At 44.8% G+C, this 16,871-nt stretch overlaps 2 protein-coding genes across 4 annotated transcripts in view; both read right to left on the bottom strand.

Moving 5' to 3' along the window:
- LOC133162526 (neurexin-1-like) overlaps positions 1-1,854 on the bottom strand; it is a 266,581-nt gene extending 264,727 nt beyond the window's left edge. The window contains exons 1-3 of the mRNA XM_061291765.1: positions 800-1,854; positions 660-728; positions 260-344 (exon numbers count right to left, since the gene is read on the bottom strand). The gene's annotated coding sequence lies outside the window, so the exon portion shown is untranslated. The remainder of the gene's footprint in view (positions 1-259; positions 345-659; positions 729-799) is intronic.
- Positions 1,855-2,001: 147 nt separating this feature from the next.
- On the bottom strand, positions 2,002-14,155 carry LOC133162655 (RAS guanyl-releasing protein 2-like). Of its 3 annotated transcripts, none has more exons than XM_061292009.1 (17): positions 13,825-14,155; positions 9,841-9,943; positions 9,466-9,568; positions 9,344-9,400; positions 9,149-9,280; positions 8,847-8,997; positions 8,594-8,767; positions 6,925-7,041; positions 6,590-6,871; positions 6,446-6,520; positions 6,261-6,383; positions 6,070-6,185; positions 5,859-6,000; positions 4,349-4,385; positions 3,588-3,746; positions 3,080-3,141; positions 2,002-2,617 (listed from the first exon to the last, which is right to left on the bottom strand). In XM_061292009.1, the coding sequence occupies exons 2-16, from the start codon at positions 9,908-9,910 to the stop codon at positions 3,083-3,085; spliced, it is 1,797 nt and encodes a 598-aa protein (XP_061147993.1). In that variant the 5' UTR covers positions 9,911-9,943; positions 13,825-14,155; the 3' UTR covers positions 2,002-2,617; positions 3,080-3,082. The 3 variants fall into 3 exon arrangements, with proteins under 3 accessions (XP_061147993.1, XP_061148011.1, XP_061148001.1); XM_061292027.1 differs by having other exon boundaries at positions 6,261-6,380; XM_061292017.1 differs by lacking the exon at positions 13,825-14,155 and adding an exon at positions 12,845-13,045.
- Positions 14,156-16,871: the final 2,716 nt, after the last annotated feature.

Here is a 16,871-nt window from a genome sequence, read left to right as displayed (position 1 = left end):
GTACACAATCCCAGTCAACAACACAAATCGAGCAAATCGCTTGGCTATTGGTTTGGGGGTCGAGATATAACTACAGAATAAAAATCATCCCTCACGTAGCTGAGCAATTGTTATGAATTTATTTTTCATAGTAAATAGTACTTGGTAGAGATTAAAGTTTAAAACACACTGTTAAGTAAGTTTTCCCATTTTTTTGTTTTGACATTTTGAGGTTGACTTTTGTGGGAGAAGAAAGAAACAGGCAGCAGAGCCCTCCTACCAGACTATGGGCTGAAGTTGTTGACAGATAAGGGCATCCTTAGGCTCCTTGCCTTCATTGGCGTCTCAAAAATAGGACATCTGGCCTGCATGGACCAAACAGTATCATAAATCCATTTCAAGCCGAAGATAAAGATGCTAACAATAAGCTAGCACTTGCATTGTACAATTCTTACTTAACCTTCAGATGTTCCATTCCAAAGCACACGGTCATGTTTTGAATACACACATAACATGCTATTCATAAGCAGTTTAGTATAATTGAGATAAAAAAAGACAAAGATTATTTGATTTGGCATAAAGGGAAATTAAATAAAGCAATCAAGTCAACAATATCCTGGGAATACACATTATTGTTAGCGTATGTTAGCATTGTGGCTAACGAGTGTTCGGAAACTCACCAGTTCATTGGATTTAGGATTAGCATACATAAAAAGGTCTCCAGCACAAAAACAGTGCGATTCTAAAAGCTGTAAGAAAACAAAAAGTTTCAGTAGAAGCAGGCATTTTGGTGGGAATAGTCATAATATTTGCAACTGACCTGGTGGCGGGGTATCTTAGCTTCTCCCCCAAACAACACAGCTAATACATAGTGGCTAGCTGACAGGTGACAGCTAATTTAAATCATGTGTCAAGGTGCGTTCAGTTACTGGTGGGAGCGTGGGGTATATCAGTATTGTAGCCAAAAATTGATGATCCACACAAACGTTTGAAATACATTGTGCAGCAAATTTCTTTCTGATAGTCCACTTCCATGTGTTCAGCGGTCAAACGACACCTTTGCTTAAATGCATTGGCGCTATTAAGGTCAAAATCTTTCCTCGCAATCAAGGTCTCAGCCAGCGGCAGCTATCAATGTGAGGTTAGAAATAACCCGCTGTCATCAGGACGTAATTAGCCTGGCACGCTGTTCAATGTCACTTATTTCAAAAGCTTTTTTTTTTTTTTTTCCTGGATCGATAATACGCTGCAGGCTGTGAACGGCTGTGACGCAAGGTTGATGCAGTTGAATGGCGGCGGGGGAAGGAGGAGGATCGGAGGGCTATTAATCGAGGGGCTAAAGGAGATATTGGGTGTTTTCGTTGGAGGTGGCCGCACGGAGATCAAGCCAAACGAGTATTACCGTTTTTTTCCATGTATAATGCGCAAAATTTAACTAATTTATTGTCCTAAAATCTGGGGTGCGCATTATACATGGGTACAAATTTTTTTTTTTTTTTTTTTAATCCGGATATCATACGGAGGCCCCCATTACAGATGCGCTTTCTTCTCTGCTGTTCACTTCAAACACAATGCTCTGGTATCAGACGCTTGCTCGATCACCTGCTCGTTTGCTGTCACAATGTACCCTACACAAATCCGAAAAATTTCTTCGCTATTGAGTTTGCTAGCGCATGCGCAGTGATACTGACCGGCAGAATAACATCCAGTTGTTCCCAAAGATGATCTTTTTTCTGAAATAATTTTACGTTTACGGACTTAAGTAGGAGTCAAAATTTGGGTGCGTATTATACATGGGTACAGCCTTTTTCCAGCATCAACGTGCCATTTTTAGGGTGCGCATTATACATGGGGGCGCATTATACATGGAAAAAAACGGTAGGTCGGAGAGGCAGCTTTACAACATGCCTTCGCTTGTGAGGTCTTCATCATATCAACCCTCACGGAGAGGAAAACGCCCTCATTGATTTTGACATGTATATATTTAACGTGTGTAATTACAGAGGGAAAAAAAACAACCTGTTGTGATGACATCAGCGTTTCTTTTTATTCTTCTGCGCTAACGGGCAGTGGACAAACACCGTTGCACAGACAAGGAGGTGAACACACACAAAAAAAACTTGAATCTGATTTCTTATTAGGCTGAGGTTGCAGTGGAAGATAAATGAACAGAAATAGCCATTGCAAATATTCTTCATCAAGGCAGCAGCAGCTTTTGAAGCGATTCACAGAGGAAAGAGCAGAGCAGATGTTCACAATATGGCGCTTGATGGCTGAAAGCGTCTCTGTGGGGAAATAAAATGCTTCTTTTTTTTTTTTCCACAGAAAATGGACGTGCAACAACAAACACGCAGCAAATACGAGATGCATCAAAAAGTGTTTTCCGGTCCTTTTTTTTTTTTTTTTTTTTTCTGCAAACACGGGGATGTTGAGGGACACGTGACACAAATCTAACTTGGTTCGTGGGTCACACACTTGGGCCCCCGCACCGACAGTTTCCACTTGCGTTCCTCGAACACGAACTGGCATGTCTATATGGAGGCCAGTGAAGGTGGTGTTGCAAGTGTTGCAGTAGCGGTAAGCGACCACTGGGTGGGAGCAGTGAGTTCTGTCCTGTGACGTGCAAACTTCAAGATGCCTGCAAAGTAATGAGACAAACTTGAACATAAGGAAAATACTATTAAAGATTTTATTCAGTTATTATTGTTTATGGATTTAATGTGGATTTAATTTTTTTGTTTCTTGTCGGAAACCATACGTTTTTGTAACGAGAAAAATAATAGCCGTTTTTTTTTTAATTTTTGGAATACGTTAAAGTTGGAATGATGAGAATCAGTCAAGAAATACGAAGAAGCAAGTCAAACAAGTTAGCAGGATAAGATATAATAAAAGGTGTATTATCCCATGTATGCGTGCAGCATTCACACACTAAAATAAATACGAGAACACACACCGCAGTGTTCTTTCTAAAGGGGCGTGGCCTCCTGAGTGACATCAAGACCCTGCCTCCAGCTACGTTAGACGACTTCAGTGTTATGTGTGCTGATTCTGCGCTTGACAATTTGTCACATTCCATCCAACGAGGGTGACGTCGTCTCACCTGTTATAGGTGAACATCAAAAATGCCTTCTTCCACCGCCTCTAAATCCTCCTCGGCAATTGCTGGGCATGAAACAAAGAAGACAGAGCATAAAGACGAGGTTGAGTGCTTTATCAAATTGAGAAAAAAAGAAAGGCAGTGCATTGTGGGCCTTTTATGTGTTTATCTTGTCACTTTGTAGCGGTGGCCCGGCGGCGGCGCTTAACCCACCGACATAAAAGCCGCCAGCTGGCACGGCGTGCCAGAGACTTTGGCTTACGTCTGATGACAAAAAAAACACACGCATTGTGCGTTGGTGGCATCGCCGCAGTGAGCCAATTACATTTCCATTGCAAATGAAGCTCCATTGTGTTAAGGACTAGATCTTGCAAAGGCAACATATGCTGAGAGGGAGACTGAAGTGCTGTTGGTACCAGAGGACAGTCTGGACGTAGATGAATTTTACTTCAACTTTCGTAAGGGTGACAGTTCCACCTGTGACTGCTCCAGGTGGCGGTGGAGGTCTTACCGGTGTTCTGGAGGTTCGGTGGAGGGTTGGCAGGTGGCGGGAAGCTGTAAGATCTGGCCTGGAGAGCGGGCGGCGTCTCGTGGCTGATGCTCTTGGTTCTTTTGCGGCACTCGACGGCCAGACGGCTACGACAGGCCTTGTGGCAGTTGACCCCGCAGGCTGAGTCCATGGAGGGAAGGGACGGCGGCAGGGAGAGGTTTCGCAAGAGGAGCGTCGGGCGGGCCGTTGGGAGGAGAGGCAGGGAGAGGCGATGGCGACGAGTCCAGGGGAGGGGTAGAGAGAGAGGGTCAGACAGAGGGACGGGTGCCGACGGCAGGAAGTTATTGCGACACGTCATGCAGACGCAGGAGCAGGCACACAAACACACGGCCAGGCCCACCGGACCCGACAACAACTCCGCAAACGACGGGGAGGCTGACCCACGGATATTTGGGGATGGACATTTGGACATGTCCATCATGTGTTAAATGGAAAGCATTTGACATGTTGAACAAGTTGTTAATTTCAATGATGTCCCTGTAGAGGGCGCTAGAGAGCTCTGAGTGGTCAAATTGAACCAGTTGTATTTATTTACTCCTCTAGATGGCGCACCCAGTTCGACATTGGGCTAAAAGGACATTGACTTCTCAAATTTAAAACAGCGCCATCTAGAGGATTAGAAATATATAGCAACTAGTCCATGAAGCCGATTTGAAGCTTCATTTTACCATCACAACTTGGTGTTTCTGATTCACTTGTTTGTGTATATTTGTCAATCTTACCTTTACACTTGTAGCCTTGCTTGTAGAAGCCCCATATCTTCAAAAAAGAAGAAAATAAAGACATCTTAGAGTTTAAAACACGTCTCAAAGCTGCGTAATATGATCAGAATACAGACAGAAGAGTTCTTGTATTGGATCTTCTTAGTTTTGAGGTTAGGGACGCCATCTTGATATTCTGAATTAATGCAGCACGGTAAAACATAAGCACAGATTGAAGCCGAACATGAAAAAGGAGCTCGGTGGGACGGTCGGAGGCGGACGACATCAAGAGTGATGCCGTAGGGGAGGGGGGGGGACCGGCAGGGGGGACAATGACATGAAAGCAAGATCACACGCGGGCCCTGGAACATCTGAGGGGGCAGAAAATATCCTGACCTCTTCATACACTTTGACACACACACACACACAGTAGGCAACAAAGCGAGGACGGGTTAGCTTTGACCTTTAGCATCCGTGCACACCTACTTTTCCACATTAATTTCCCGTTGTAAAGAAATGGTTTCGCTCAATTTTTGTCTGTTGCCTTTTGCAGAGCAATGATAAGATGTTCTCCTCAACTGCTTCCGCCCAGCAAAGTGAAAATGATGTGTCATAATTATCATTGTTTGGTCGAAAGGAAAGCGGGGCAGAGGAGGATGCGCCGCTGACGTGTACTTGAGTCCTTATCTGGCTCGGCTTCTGTTTGGAGAAGTGCTGTCTCCTGCCAAATCCAAAACGTGCCCTTTTGGAATGCAATGCTCTTGTTAGAGCCCACTCGCTTGCACGGCAAATGTCAAGGGCCACAAATACGTTATCTTGCATACAATTAGCGCTCTAGCCAGGTTGTGAACTCAAAGAACTATTATTTATTATTTTTATTATTGTTGTTATTTATTTCTTACTTATGCAATGCATCTATTACTTTCATATATATATATATATATATATATATATACAAACATTATTTATTATAAAAAATAAATAAATAAACCATATATATATATATATATATATATATATATATTTATAGAAATAAATAAACCATATATATATATGGTTTATTTATTTATTTATTTATTTATTTTATTATTAATTATTAATGTATTTATTTATTTATTACGCTCATCTTTGCTTATTGTGTGCAATGTTCTCTTGAGTTTACGTCTGAAAAAAACTAACCGTTCCACATAATTGCAAAAAGCTACTGCACTTAATAAAAAATAATAATTGACCTGCAATTATCTTCTTTATTATTATTGGTACTCATTTCTTCCTTCCGATTCTTATCTATGTTATGCAATTTATTTATTACTCTCTTCTTTGTTTGTTATTTATGCGCAACGTTGACTTTTGTACTATTTTTGTAGGAGCGACTTGACCCAGAATCTCCTGAGGGAGCAATCGAAAGGGATGAATAAAGTTGACTCCAAGTCTAATTGGCACTGAGCTAAGAGGGCTGCCTTTTGGAAATCAATTTGAAAGCAGAGGTGTCAGGGAGTCATTTGAAATCAAGAAAAAAAAAAAAACTTACAAAGCCGGCGCAGTGCTCGCAGAAGGTGGGCTTGACGTAGGTGGCCTCTGCGAAGGTGTGGATGAAGCCCATCTTGCAGTTGAGGAGCGAGCTGGCCCTCATGAAGTAGTCGATCATCTCCTCTCGGCTGATTTTGCCGTCTCTGCGGATGGAGGCGGCGCTCGGATTAGCACAACTCGCTAATGTCAGGGAACCGACCAACGGCGCTCACTGGTTCTTATCCAGATCTCCAAATTTGCTGAGGTAGGGGAAATTGTTCCTGATGGCTTCAAACTCATCTCTGGATATGTGTCCGTCGCCGTCCGTGTCAAAGTTCTTGAAGACGGACTGCGGGGGGCGTGAAGGTTGGAGATGATCGAGCGAGCGATAAAGAAAGAGAAGCTATCCGATATTTCCCATTACCTCGACCATCTTCTCGATGTGCTTCTTGATGACTGTCGGGTCGGCGTTCGGCTTGACTGACACTGCCAACTCATCCATCAACGTGGACTTCGGGTCGGGAGCTGGAGCGGGGTTGGAGTTCTGCTGCAATGGCAAACATCCGTGTGACCTGTCCACCTTCTGGACCTCGAACTACCGTTGCTTACCGCTAACTTGCGAGGTTCCCTCTGCAATGACATTTGGTAGATCTCTTCTTCTGTGTGGTACTGGTCTAGAGACACCTGGGATCACGTGTGCTTATGAGAACCCGCTGAAGGCAAGATGGCGGCTTCGCATCTCCGGCAACCCACCGTCAACAGGTTGAGTAAATCCGTGTTGGCATCCACGTTGGGCGGCGTGTTCTGAATGGTGGCCAGTTCCTGCAGGATGACGTAGAGCTGTTGCGTTTTGGCCAGGTTGACCCGAGTCTTCTCCTTGTCGGTCCAGTCCGGCAGCGCCACGTGTACGGCGATCAGATCCTTCAAGTGAACGCCCAGGATGGGAAACCGGAAGCCGGAGCTTTCCGAGAAGCGTTTGCGGTATTGGCTGTAGTTGCCGCATGACGTCACCAGCTCGATGAGACCGTTGAAAACCTGAAAAGGAACATCTGTATAACCCCGTCGGAACCGGCGGAGAATTTCAGCACCTTGTTGGTTTCGGCGCTGACGTGCGCCTGCGTGTCTTTGAGGCGTGAAATCGAGCTGTTGCTCAGGCCGCCCACCACCGCCATTAACGTGTTGAAGTTCTGCAGCTGCAGCAGTTTCTGTTGACGAGAAAAAGTCAATGTTGCTTCTCCAGTGCGAGGTTCAAAGGGGGCAGGGTGACCAAAAAAAAAAAAAGGTTGGGCATTAATGGAGCGGCATCAAAGTCGTAACGGGTTGTGAATGGCTCGCCGCGGGGGCCCGTGATGCCCTTCAGCCTGCAAAATCAATCTCCTGGCAGCTGTGTGGGAGGTCCGCCCCACCCGAGAGAGGATCAACTCATTCGGGTCGCTCGTTTGCAAACAGAGCGGAAGGAGGTCCCGCCGTTTACCGAGCACCTTATCAACGAGATTCCGTTCCCGACAATTGCAGCCTTAGGGAAAGCTGAGAGAAATGTTCAGGCTCTCGTTTCCCTGCTCAAATGAAATCAACTCCAAAATCATTTTTGTCCCAGCGTGTGTTCCACCAAACCCGCTAATAGGCCACTGATTTTCAATTGGTGGTTCGTGGCCCTCTAGGTGTCCGTAGCGGTATTGCAGGTGGTCCGTGAAATTGGGAAATCATTGTTTCTAAAAAAAAGAACTTAAAAAAGAGAGATGATTGTTTTTAAAAAAAATCAAAACATATTCAATTCTAAATAAAATTGATTTATTATCAACTATTATTTACCGTTTTTTTCCATGTATAATGCGCAAAATTTAACTAATTTATTGTCCTAAAATCTGGGGTGCGCATTATACATGGGTACATTTTTTTTTTTTTAATCCGGATATCATACGGAGGCGGCCATTACAGATGCGCTTTCTTCTCTGCTGTTCACTTCAAACACAATGCTCTGGTATCAGACGCTTGCTCGATCACCTGCTCGTTTGCTGTCACAATGTACCCTAGACAAATCCGAAACATTTCTTCGCTATCGAGTTTGCTAGCGCATGCGCAATGATACTGACCGGCAGAATAACATCCGCTTGTTCCCAAAGATGATCTTTTTTCTGAAATAATTTTACGTTTACGGACTCGGGGTACAAGCTTTTTTCCAGCATCATGCCATTTGTAAGGTGCGTATTATACATGGGGGCGCATTATACATGGAAAAAAACGGTATTATTATAGACTTGATTAATTTCCCAGCGAATTTTGTGAATCATTCACCCATCCAAATGACATCAAATGTAGCTGATATTCCCAAAATAGACACGACTAGATGCAAATAAATAGCCTGTTATAGCTCTATCCTCCTTTGCTGCATAATCAAATAATATTCCGCCAAAGCAGTGGTCCCCGAGTTGCTTCTTGGTCATAATGGTCTTGGTCCCTTGGAAAAAAAACAGTCGAAAACCTCTTTAAACTGGAAGGCTTTTAACAACATGTGGGATCGTTCTGGAAGATTCTTAACGTCAGATGAAGAGGAAGACATACGAGCAGATGGCGAAACAGAATGACGAGACCGAAGGAAACGATAGCATCAGCTGGAGCCGTATCAACGACAGCAAAGCGAAGAGCTGAAAGGATGACGAGGCTCCGTCCAATCAGGAGCGCCGTATAAGGAGATGGGACTAAGATGATTTAGGACACGTGTACAAAAGGAGCTCGAGGGAAAATAAAAAGACGGACCTGTGCGACTCTGATAAAGTGCGAGATGACCGAGGCTCTCTGAGGCGCCGTGGGCTTGCTTAGGACCATGAGCTGGATCCACTGGGAGACGCTGTTGAAAAGCGTGATGAAACGTTCCAGCACGGGGTTGTCCACCGTGCAGCCGTGCATCACGAAGCTGTGGTAATCCTGAAACTAAAAAAAAAAGCACACCCGCGAATGAGATCAAACCGAGGTCGATTGCGCAATCCCACCTCATGACGACGGGGCTGACCAGAATCTTGCAGAAGGACTTGTACTCCAAGTAGGTCAAGTGCTCGGCTAGTTCACAGGAGTCGAGGTGGTCGAAGAGCAAGGACATTTTCCTCTTTTTGGACACGGACGGGACACGCTGGGTCACCTGACGCTTCCATTCGTAAGACGGCCTGAAGGCAAGCACAAGGATTTCATGTTGCCTGCTGTTTTATGCTCCAAGTTCCTTCGTGTAGACCGCTGGAGGGCCGCGGCAAATATTTTACGAGCTTTTACGAGCCGAGAACGATAAAAGAAAACCAGACAGAACATTTTCTGGCTTACACGCTCTCGATGTCAATGAGCTGGCTCTGGCGTTCGTTGCCCTCTGTGGTCAGGAGGTCTTTGAAGTCCTTCATCTGCTCGGTCAACTCGGGGTTCAGATTGAACTCGGCGGGGAACTCCGAGATCCAATACCTGTGGAGCGTAAACGGCGTGCTACTCTTTTGCGATCGGCGCAAACGAAAAATTGTTTCTCACTTGACAAGATGGCAAATTTTGCTTCGGTGCTCCGCTGTGCAGCCTTCCTCTTGAGACCTGGCAAAAGAGTCAAGGGGAAAACCTGCCATGCTTCAAGTTCGCTGGATATTTTGATAGGATACTTGTGCACCAACTTGCCGGCCATGTCAGTCGACGGGATGTACCAAGGGTGCATCATGAGGAACATACGCACCAGCGAAGGGTCCCCCAACGCCCCTTTCTCATCTAAAACAAAAACGAACGGAATGTTCTTGCATGTGATTTATTTTTTTATTAAATCAAAAATCAAATAAATTAAAAATAAAGAATAATAAAAAATAAATGATAATAAAAAAACCAAAGTCAATTAAAATTAAATTAAATACATAAATAATATACATAATAAGTAAATAAATAAATAAATAGATTTAAACGGCTGAAATGACAACCCAAAGGCTTGGATGCCCGCCTCCACCAGGGACAAACAAACAAATAAATAAATGGCTAAAATGACAAACCAAAGGCTCGGATGCATGCCTCCACCAGGTCGTCCACGGTGGTCGACTGCTCAGACGTGGCGGGCTCCATAACCGCCGCCCCCTCCCTCCTTCGCGTGTCACACTATACACACAATACAAAGTTAAATGGCTTCACTTTCTGACCACTCTCACAATATGAATTTCAGTATAAGCCAGGGGTGTCAAACTCATTCTTTTGCGGGCCGGATTGTAGCTATAGCTTCTTTCGGAGGTCCATTATGACTGTCAACCCAAATCAATGTATGAGCTCCTCATATTATATACAGTAAGAGCTACAAAGCAAACTGACAAATAACTCGTTTTCAAATCAGACGAGTAAAATCAAATATTTCCACCCCCCCCCCCAAAAAAAAAAAAAGATATTGATGGACGATTTGTCTTCGCGGGCCACACAAAATGATGTGGGGGGGCCGTACCTGGCCCCCAGGCCTTGAGTTTGACACCAGTGGTATACGCGAGCGAGCTCGATGCTACGTTGCAACGGTATGTTGGCGGCACAGGTCTGTGGGAACCATGGCAACTGCAGTGTCAATCCTGAAGATGCCCCCCTCCCCACCACCACCACCCCCACCCGGTGTCTGGCCATGTGTGGCGCAATGAAGCCTTCCACTGTGCCATCTTTGCTGCAGAGCAAGGGGAGGACACACTCAATTACAGGCTTCAGCGGCTTCCGAACGCACGCACGCACACACACACGCCTCTGCGGGCAAATCGCTAACAGGAGACAATAAACTCGTATTTCCCATACACCAACAAATGAATGCACAGATGGTATCTTTTTTTCAAATGAATGGTGCACAGGTTTGATCGGTAGATTATCATTACCGTAATTTTCGGACTATAAGTCGCACCGGAGTATAAATCGCACCAGCCATAACGTGCCCAAAAAAGTGAAAAAAAAACATATATATGTATATAAGTCGCTCCTGAGTATAAGTCGCCCCCCCAACTCAAACTATGAAAAAAAAACGCGACTTATAGTCCGGAAATTACGGTATGTCACAATTTCTTTTTAAAGTTAATAGAAGATGGCTGCAATGTGTCGATTATTGCGGCAACGGTGAGCTGAATTTAGTCAACCGTTTCTCAGAACAAACTGTGGCCAAGCTCCTTTTGCTCTTTGTCTTTGTGCAGCATTTGCCGTCCGACAGGTCGCACGCACCGGGGGAGTTTTTTTTTTGCGTCTTGCGCGGTTGCCTGGTGATGGCAAGTCAAGTCCTTCGATCCGGCAGATTATAGAGGGCGGTGGGATGGGGAGTAAAGGCATCTTGACAGGTCCGGTCTGGCTGTGCGCCATCTGCGACCCGGCTGGAAAATGTCACTTCAGCTCTGGATTTTCTGCACCGCCCCACTAAATACAAAATACTCATTTGATTTACTAAAGAGACCAACGAGTAACATGAGACAGATGGAAACCCGCTTCGGTTGATGGGCTCATTTAAATTCCGGTACGTAAAGACTTGACGTTCACGTGTGTGGCTATTGATTTGCCGCAGATCTTCTCGTAGGTGTTGGATGGCCAAGAGCTTCGGTATGTACCTGGTTCTGAAATAAAAGTCAGGCCTGGCCTGCTGAATGATGTGAACGAAGACGGATAAAGGGCTGACTAGGAGAGCTGTCGAAATGTACCGATTAATCGACTAGTAATCGATCATCAAATGAATCGACAACTAATTGAAGAAGCGAGTTATCGTTTAGAGCCGTTTTACCATAGGATTGTCCCAATCCTCTAATATCGGCTCAAAAGTAATTATTGATTTATTTATTTTATTCATTCATGCAAAAAAAAATTTATTAATTATCATTTGTGTTTAATCAAAAGAAGACATTTGCAAATATCTGCTTTTACTTTGTAAAACTACAACCATACCATTAGCCAGTTTTAAATGTTTGGTGATTCAGCCCTCTTATTTATTTTTTAATCATTAAACAATACAAATGCAATTTTAAGTCAAATAAAAATGTATGCGCTATTCGATTCATCGACGGAATAATGGATTCGTTGGCGAGAATAAGTTTGCTTTGTTTAAGCTGCTTTTTACAGATCTACCCGAACCGGCATGGAGCTCACGCCCGCGAATCCAAACTGTGAAGCCCGAGACGATGCGTTGCTAACAATGGCTGACTGTGTCAGGCTTTTGTTTTCCGCTTCCTGCTCAGACTTCTTTCCTTTGACTCTTTGCTCCACAACAAACACAGGAAAGGCGTGCCCTTGCGCCCGTGTGTGTGCATGTGCATGTGCGTGTTGACACGGGTAGTATGGATGCAATGTAAAAGACTTGCGTTCTCACTTCCTCTTTTTGATCACAACTTCCTTTGTGAAACTCCGACTGCACTTGGAGTTGTGTAGAAGAACAAATGTGAAATGTGCACATACAGTATGTTTTTTTTTTGTTCTTTTTTTTACTCTGTTCAAGATTTCAGTCGTTTTCTGCCTGCTCTGCACTGCTTAAGTCATAAAGGTCGCTTCCTGTTCCTGCTGGGATCCACAAATTGCACTCACAAACGTGAGAGGAAATGTTCACTGTTGCCTTTTTTTTGACAGCCATTAAGAGTTATGGATCCCAGGTGAATTGCAAAGCACGCTCGCCGTGGCTTTGCTTATTTAACTTTCTGTGTTTCTTCACCATTTTATGCTTGGATAAGCTCTTGTTGTCATCACAGGAGGATAAATCTCAGAATGACCTGGAAAGTGTTTTTTTTTTTTTTTTTTTTGGACTGAGCATGCACAGCCAATTCTGTTTTATGTTTTGCTGTATTTAAAAAATAAAATAAATGTGTTTTTTGGGCAGGAGGGCTTCTATTTTTTAATCAATAGTAATCATTTGTAGCAAATGTAGGAAATAAAAATATACATCATATTTAGCAGAACAGAAGTCAAATATATCATCTGCAGCAAATTTAATCAAAGGAAATATAAAACAGAAAAAGTCATTCAAAGCTAGTTTCGTTTGAATTCTGAGTTTCATTTCAGCCAACCCACCTGTTAGCTCCTGTTATTGTTCTTCAACCCTCAGAGCCATGCAAGAATTACAAGCCTTTCACATCTCAGAGTTCATTCAACTCATACTCATCACCTCATCCTCAAATTCCATCTCACTCGTACACTTTGTTCCACCTCGTCTTGTTGGCAGTGCTGCTAAACCAATTCCACAGCCGCTGCCCTTTTGACGAATGAAAGCCATAAGGTCAGCAAATGAGCTGATTGAGTCGTTTGCTCTCATTTGTCTCCGCTCTTCCCTCCTCCGCTTGTATTTTCTGGCAACAATGGAGCCAATTAGGACCCGAGACCCCGATAAGTGCAAAGCAAGGCGGCGCAGGTGGAGGCGGTAAGCCGGAGGTGATGTTAATATCACGGGCAGCCTCAAGTTATTGCACTGCAGCACTAGTCGGCAGGAAGAAAAAAAAAAGATGGCACCGCTTCACTTTTTGAATTTGACCATTTATGAATGACTCATTTTTGCTCAATAAGAGTGTCTTGTTAATCAAATGCACCCCAAAAAAAATGTGGTATGCTTCTTGCGGCTGCTAAGACTTTAAGACGAAAGATTAGCGCTTCAATCCTCTGACATCGGTGAGCGAAGATGTTGCAAGGGAAGAAATGGCACCCAAACGTTTTTAAAATCCCCCGCTGGGTCCTCATCACAACTGCAGTCTGCATGCAAGTGGTGCCGAATAAGTTACACACACATTCAAGTTACACACTTTCCACACGTATTCAAGTCACTGTGACGTCGATTTTACGGCCCGGCATTCCTCCATGCTCTCGGGTGTTTGTGTGGAATGTCGCCGTGACCGTGTAGTTCCAATCGGGCTGCTGAGCGAGACTAGTGGACTGCTCGAATTCAACCCGTAATTTATTCCCACGATCACTAATGCGGCGGTTTCAAGTGGCTAGATTGTCGTTTACTCCTAAAAGTCCATCTGGAAGTAAAAATAAATCAATTAAAAATCGCCTCTTACCTTTAGAAGAAGATAGTTCCCATGCCCTTCGTGTGCAGCCGGAACATTGATACCAACTGTGGAGTGAGCAGGGACATTCGCTCCTCCCCAAAGAAAAAGAAAAAAAAAATGACGATCTTTTCGCTAAAGGCGCTTGGAATTAAACTTATCAGAAGTGCCTGGAGCGTGTGGTTAGAAATGGCCAAAGCAATATGTATATATATTTTTTTATCGCATGTTGTCGTTTGGTGCAAAAAGCAGCGAGTTCACACGAGGATGCGTGTCAGCCGTTGCAGTCATCTAGTCAGCGTGCCAAGTCCTCTCCTCCAGCTGTGTAGTGTGTGTGCGTGTGTGTGCGCGTGCGTGTGTGTGCAGCTCGCATTGCAGCTCCGCGGTCCCGCCTCTTGGCGGCGTCACGTCAATACCGCCGCTGCGTGCTTGGGAGTCACGTGCAAGCCCGTCCAACTCATCAAATGAATCAATAACATGTTTAAAAGCCGTAACAGAAAACCTTTTAGTCGCAATGCGGGTTGACTTCTTTTTCAAACGCTACTAATATAATAATAGTCATATTTCTGATTTTCATGAACGTAGCAGACCAAAGTCCGCCTTTATCGCAAAGTGAAAGTGAAAGACGACTTGAAAACGTAGCTGGCAAAGTAAGCGTGGCGTGACGTTGACTTTTGAAAAAATGATTTTGTACAAGGCAAAGTATTTTCTTGATCACAAATGTTGATGCCTTCAGTGTGAATCAACAATTTTCATAGTTGTTAAAAAAAAGAAAACTCTGAACACACACACACGTCCTGTTCGGAAAAAATGCAAATTCATTCGTTCATTCGTTCATTCGTTCATTCGTTCATTCGTTCATCCGTCCGTCCATCCATCCATCCATCCATCCATCCATCCATCCATCCATCCATCCATCCATCCATCCATCCATCCATCCATCCATCCATCCATCCATCCATCCATCCATCCATTCATTCATTCATTCATCCATTCATTCATTCATTCATTCATTCATTCATCCATTCATCCATTCATTCATTCATTCATTCATTCATTCATTCATTCATCCATCCATCCATCCATCCATCCATCCATCCATCCATTCATTCATTCATTCATTCATTCATTCATTCATCCATTCATCCATCCATCCATCCATCCATCCATCCATCCAGTTCTGCTTATCCGGGGTTGGGTCGCAGGGGCAGCAGGTTCAGGAGGGACTCCCACACTTCCCTCTCCCCAGCCACTTCATCAATCTCATCCCAGGGGATCCCAAGACGTTCCCAGACCAGCTGAGAGACATAGTCTCTCCAGCGCGTCCTGGGTCGTCCACAGGGTCTCCTACCGGTGGGACATGCCCTGAACACCTCTCCAGAGAGGCGTCCAGGAGGCATCCTGGTGAGATGCCCGAGCCACCTCATCTGGCTCCTCTCAACGTGGAGGAGCAGCGGCTCTACTCCGAGTCTCTCCCGGATGACCAAGTTTCTCACCTTATCTCTAAGGGAGAGCCTGCGGAGGGAACTCATTTCGGACGCCTGTATTCGGGATCTCGCTCTTTCGGTCGCGACCCATAGCTCGTGACCATAGGTGAGGGTAGGCGCGTAGATGGAGCGGTAAATTGAGAGCTTTGCTTTTGGCTCAGCTCTCGATCTCGCGCTCCATACTGCCCTCACTCGTGAACAAGACCCCAAGATACTTAAACTCCTCCGCTTGGGGCAGGATCTCATTCCTGATTCCACCCTTTTCCGACCGAGGACCATGGACTCGGATTCGGACGTGCTGACCCTCATCCCGACCGCTTCCCACTCGGCTGCGAACGGCTCCTATGAAAGCTGAAGATCACGGCTTGGAGAAGCCAACAGCACTAAGTCGTCTGCAAAGAGCAGAGACGCGATGCTGAGGTCCCCAAACCGGACACCCTCAACGCCTCGGCCGCGCCTAGAAATTCTGTCCGGAAACATTATGAACAGAATCGGTGACAAAGGGCGGAGATTTACAATGGATTATATATGATTGAATTTCAGCATTGGGGAGGTTGGCAAACGTTTTGTTTGGACGCTCCGGGAGGTGGTCAACGCGACTACCGGGTGAATTTGATGGGGCAACTTTCATCGCATTGGAAGCGGTTGGCGCCGCCATCTGGTGGGACAATGCACTGCGGCACCACGTCACACAATAGATTGAGACGACGAGCAGAGATCGAATGGCCCGCCGCGATGGGAGAAACTCTCTTGCGTGCACTCTTCAATCAACTGGAAGGGACTTTTTTTCTTTGTGGCCAAAAGACAGGTGGGATTTGCATGGACCCTTTCTTGCATGCACTTCTCAATCAAATTGAAGAGGCTTTTTTTTTTTTCTTTTTTGCCAAACGACAGGTGGGATTTTTCTATCGACCTATGTTTCAGCCACTCACACCGTTTCAGAGGTCAAGACTTGGTGTGTGGGTTGAGAAGCTTGCGGAAGGCGCACAGAAGCTCTTGGCCCTTCTGGCCGCCGCTCGTAGCGTTGACAAACACCAGCAGGGGGCGCACGTCCTCACTGAGCTAGCTGAGCTGCAGTGGCATTTCAACAGCATCCCATAAGTCAGTGGTACCCAACCACCGGGTCACTTGGTACTGGGCCGCCAAGCCGCACAGAATTTTTTTTTTTTTTAATCGACGATCAATTAATTCAGGTCAAGACACTCGTCCCGGTCACGTGACATGTTTCCCCAGTCGAGCCCGCAAAGCTAATATGTGGCGGCGACAGGCTAACTAACCAGGCAATGAAGCATTCAAAACTGCTTCAACACATGGAGACCAAGCATCCTGCAATAAGAGACAAACCTTAATCACTTCGGGTGTCACTGTCTCCGATTACGTCTAGATGGGACCGGCTCGTTTCTGAGAAACAAACTCAGTGCTCCTACTAATTCAACGTAATGGTGAGTTTTATTTTTGTCATTTGTACTTGTTTTTATGTCAGTCGTATCATTTTATTTCATCGTATTTATATATTTATTATAAATGTATTATTTATTTATTTATATAAATGTATTATTTATTTATTTATTT

The sequence above is a fragment of the Syngnathus typhle genome, linkage group LG1 (assembly GCF_033458585.1).
Source record: "Syngnathus typhle isolate RoL2023-S1 ecotype Sweden linkage group LG1, RoL_Styp_1.0, whole genome shotgun sequence".
Lineage (NCBI taxonomy): Eukaryota > Metazoa > Chordata > Actinopteri > Syngnathiformes > Syngnathidae > Syngnathus > Syngnathus typhle.
The sequence above is the reverse complement of the archived record's forward strand: the minus strand, read 5'-3'. Positions and strand labels throughout refer to the sequence as shown.

Coding starts and splice junctions, on each gene's coding strand:
- LOC133162655 (XM_061292009.1), bottom strand. CDS start 9,910: ATGGAGCCCGCCACGTCTGAGCAGTCGACCACCGTGGACGACCTGGTG. Junction 9,569..9,840: donor GGCATGCATCCGAGCCTTTG/GTTTGTCATTTT, acceptor TTTTTGTTTTAG/ATGAGAAAGGGGCGTTGGGG. Junction 4,386..5,858: donor GCGAGCACTGCGCCGGCTTT/GTAAGTTTTTTT, acceptor TCTTTTTTGAAG/ATATGGGGCTTCTACAAGCA.